Source organism: Aegilops tauschii, chromosome 4 (genome assembly GCF_002575655.3).
Source record: "Aegilops tauschii subsp. strangulata cultivar AL8/78 chromosome 4, Aet v6.0, whole genome shotgun sequence".
Classification (NCBI taxonomy): Eukaryota; Viridiplantae; Streptophyta; class Magnoliopsida; order Poales; family Poaceae; genus Aegilops; species Aegilops tauschii.
The window spans coordinates 23,236,431-23,240,744 of record NC_053038.3 but is presented as its reverse complement, the minus strand read 5'-3'; the positions used below and the strand labels follow the sequence as shown (position 1 = coordinate 23,240,744).

Here is a 4,314-nt window from a genome sequence, read left to right as displayed (position 1 = left end):
TTTGTCAATGATGTGTGAGATGGGCTCGAGGCATTGCACATTACAATATGTATATTTTTCCAAACTTGGGGCTCTTTATTATTCGACAAAAGCAGACATAGCACTGTCAGCTATCAGACTGCTGTGTAGGAAAGGGAGGTACATAATCATGCCAACTCTCGCTCACCTCTAACGAACAAACCTGGGGAAAAAGATTGGAGGATCAGGATACATGTTTATTAGAACAAGAATTAAAATACGAAGACAAGTGCATCTGCAATGATATCCTCTAACAGGCACAATATCCGTCCGCGGCCCGTATCTCAACGTGTTTGCAGGCACGATATGAGAGCCGGTCATCCAACTCTATACCTCAATGTCCGCCTCAAGCAACTTAAAAAAAATGTGTTCGACTCTATTTGTCCATGCGCCTTCCGCCAAAACATACAGCTTGCTAGTACCTTGATTCCACCAAAACACACAGCTTGCTACCTTGCTTCGGCCAAAACCCACAACGGCAACTTGTGATTGAGAGTTGTCCCTTATGATTGTGAGATTTGTTCCTGGTGATTGAGAGATTTGTTTCATACGATTGAGAGAGTTGTTCCTCACTTGTTTGAATCCCTTCTTTCTGTCAATTGTTCCTTCTGATTCTAATAGTTGCTCCGTGTGATTCAGAGATTTGTTCTTAGTGGTTGCTTCTGTGCGATCGGCATCCCTCCCCGCGGATCAACTATTAGAATAGGAGTGGCCTTGCGTGAACAAGGAGTAGACACGGGCACCCGATGGCTGTTGGTTCGTCACATGGATGTCCAAACATGGGTCCGTGTTGAATAATAGAATGCGTCCGGACAACTTGGTTTGAACGGTTGCGGGCTATTTGATGGTCTGCGTTGAATATGCCTTAAGTCCCCTATTTCCAACAGAAGAGGAACCACAACCGAACGTGAATTATGGCCTGTGTCCCAGAGGTCAACAACCTCCAAGCAGTCCATCTCTATGATGACATCAACGAAGCCTACGATCTTTGCAAAACAGACGCTGTCACGGAGAGCCAATGCTTCAACAATCATCAGGTCTGTAACCCCATCACGGGGTTGGTACCACTCTCCCAAAAACCATGTGGTTAATCAAGCAACACCCCCCCCCCCCAACATGTCGGAGCAGCGACCACGGGGTCTAGGTGTAATGATGACATGTGGCAGGTGGTTTCTTCGGCAATCATTTGTGGGATTTTATTTTTACCGTGCCCTCCTACAGGGATTCAACAACTTCGCGAATCGTGAGGCAAATTAAGCAGACGACAGAGCTTCGCAGGTGAGTGCCCCCGCACTTCCGTGACCCTGCGAATTTCCGTCGGGCAGACATGCATTTAGAGCATCTACAACCACACTAAACAAATCTTGTCTCTCAAACGTCCGCGGATGCGCCCGGACAATACTCGGGCCTGTTCGTTTCGGGCCCCCATTTGTTAGTCTATGTAGCCATACTCCTTATTTTCTTCCTTGTATGTTTTGTCACTTGCATGAATCGGTGAAAATGAAGAGAGAGAAAAAAAGAATAAAGAAATAGAAAATATGGTCCGGGGTGGGCTGCTTCCTACATAGTAGACTGACTGGCGCGTCTGGTTGTGCGAGACCTCATATTCTCATTATATTTGATTTTAACATGAGGGTTCGCGGAAAGCCCGGACGTATATACAGAGATGATATAAGATGTCCGATCAGGTCATATTTTTTTTCCTCTCTCACCGAGACATCGATAGAAAGTTTGAATTCAACTAGTGCAGTGTGGACCTGAACGGTGTAAAACACAGACGCAATCTTCTTCTCGTGTCCGTTGTTTCGTCAGACATCAGGTCGGCGCCGGCGACTCCGGGCCCCATTGCTCTTACTACCATACCAGAGTGCGCTTTTAGGAAATTTCTGAACATGGTTCGGCTCTTACGCACAGCTGCCTCAGACAGATCCCCAAAATTCAGAGACGATCACATGACTGGTTTTCTAGCCTCTCTCTCTCTCTCTCTCTCTCTCTCTCTCTCTCTCTCTCTCTCTCGTTTTCCCTCGTTTTCCGGAGCGAAACATTCAACCATAGATACGCCGCTGGCGTACGTTATGGGAGTGCGCCCAAACCGCTTGCCTCCATTGTGATTTGAAAATTGAAGATATATACGTAGCTAGACTACTCCAGAAAGACTTCGATCGGGGGCACGTACGGGTTGACCTGGGCTTGCATGCTTGATTTCTTCGGCGCCTTCCCATTAGCATATACTCCCTCTATAAACTAATATAAAAGCGTTTAGATCATTATTTTAGTATTCTAAACGCTCTTATATTAGTTTACGGAGGGAGTACTAGCATTACAAAAAGGAGTAGCAGAAGGACAAAATTAGGTTTTCTGGAAGGAGGAGTACGATCAAAGCAAGTTTTAGTAGTTGGCGAACGTGATGACTGATGCGGAGCTTTCAATTCTGCACTGAGCTCTTGCTGTGTTTATGGCGCACCAGTACTACGTAGTGCTCACATGCCTAGCTGCATGCATGCTGCAGTGCAAGAAAAACATTCACTTAATTAACTGTACGCATGAACATAAATCTAGTATACTATACTACTCAACTGCATGCATGCAGTAAGTGTGCCGTGTACGCTCAACCCTGAAATTAAGGATGACTGACCTCCCCTCCCCTCCCGGTTGAACTCACCGAATCCACTTGACCTAACTCGAAGGTCGAAGCATGCACGCATGATCGAAATGGAAACGTACCGGACGGCCTCCGACAGACAGCGAAGCAGCTCGGCGTCCTCTAGCTAGCTCCCCGTCCACCGGGTCTCCCTTCTCCCTTCTCCTTTCCATTCCCATCGATCAGCACTCAGCAGCACCGTTCACTCACCGCTTTCCACGCTCCCTTGACTAACTTCACAATCCATTGCCCCTGCCAGTAGTAAACTAGCCAGTCCAAAGGTATGGCCACCTCCATGTTGGGTTTGGGTGGTTGGCCGGTTTCAACCCAAGTAAATTCCTCCACGACCACCAACTTTCCCAGCTAGGAAGCTATCCCCGGTGTGGGCTCTCCCCTTGGACTCACACCAGCACGGCACTGCACTGCTTCCACAGTGGCTAGACGTTGTTCACACGCGCCGCGCCGGTGTGGCAACCCGTGTGATAGCAGCCACACTCTTGGCCTCTCAGTCTTCGCCATGCGCTGGCACGGCAGCCGGCTATAAAAGGAGGCCCCGAGCACCACCACCCACCCAAGCCTCCACTCGCACTCACGCGCTCCTAGCCTTCACTTCCTCTGCTCCTGCACGGCCGCACCTCCCTTCCACTCCCACTTCCAAAGCAGTAGCGATGGCTCAGGGAAGCGGCAGTGCCACCGCCGTGCTCGCGCTGGTCCTCCTCTGCCTGCTCCTCCACGGCGACTTCGCCGAGTCCAAGGTGTACACCGTCGGCGACCGCAACGGATGGGCCCTCAGCTCCGGCGGCTGGCCCAGGGGCAAGCGCTTCCGCGCCGGCGACGTGCTGCGTGAGTGCTCGCCCTCCCTCCCTCCCATGCGTGCCACGTTAATTACTTTCTTCTTCCAGCTTCACTCTCGTCTCGTACTACGCTACAAGCTCGATCACGGCAAGCATAGCTAGCTAGGGTCCCGTTGCCCTCAGTAGAGCAGACGTGACATGTCTGTGGCAAGAGTACGTCGTGCACCGTGGGTCGTGCATGCTTGCTGGGTCGCTGTCGCTGCCAAGAGACGCATGCGCGCCACAGTGCTCCACTGCTGTGAAAAAGAGTGACTTTTCACCGTGACGAGTCGGGAAACGCCACACGGACTGGCGCCACTATAACAGCACTGTTTCTCGTACTAACTTGTGGGCTGAAATAAATGTATGTGGGTGCAGTGTTCAGGTACGGGCGCGGGGCGCACAACGTGGTGGCGGTGAGCGCGGCGGGGTACAGGTCGTGCAGCGCGGCGAGGGGCGGCAGGACGTACAACTCCGGCAGCGACCGCGTCACGCTCGCCCGCGGCACCAACTACTTCATCTGCAGCGTCCCTGGCCACTGCCAGGCCGGCATGAAGATGGCCGTCACCGCCGCATGATCCGTCTCTCCGTCCATCGGCCGGCCGGCCGGTGCTTATTAACTTTAGTTTACTTTCCTTCTTCGAGTGACTGAAGCTACTGCATGATGCGTAGTACGTGTTCAATAAAATGCCCGAGTTCGTGGGGGTTGGGCCGTCTGGCCGGTTGGCACTAGCTAGAGAGATTAATATACTCTGTTGTTCCGGTTGTACGTGCTTTAATGCTTGTATATCAGAATTTTGAGTTGTTGTGTCCTTTGTGATA

At 51.0% G+C, this 4,314-nt stretch overlaps 1 protein-coding gene across 1 annotated transcript; it reads left to right on the top strand.

Annotated features, from left to right (window-relative positions):
* Window positions 1–3,229: 3,229 nt before the first annotated feature.
* LOC109759263 (chemocyanin) lies at window positions 3,230–4,314 on the top strand. The gene is made up of 2 exons (XM_020318082.4): window positions 3,230–3,502; window positions 3,871–4,314. Exons 1-2 carry the CDS (start codon window positions 3,328–3,330, stop codon window positions 4,068–4,070), a joined length of 375 nt encoding a protein of 124 aa, XP_020173671.1. The 5' UTR covers window positions 3,230–3,327; the 3' UTR covers window positions 4,071–4,314.

Bases quoted from the DNA above. Each gene is read 5' to 3' on its own strand.
- LOC109759263 (XM_020318082.4), top strand. From the start codon at position 3,328: ATGGCTCAGGGAAGCGGCAGTGCCACCGCCGTGCTCGCGCTGGTCCTC. The intron at 3,503-3,870 runs GTGAGTGCTCGC...ATGTGGGTGCAG, and splicing joins CCGCGCCGGCGACGTGCTGC to TGTTCAGGTACGGGCGCGGG.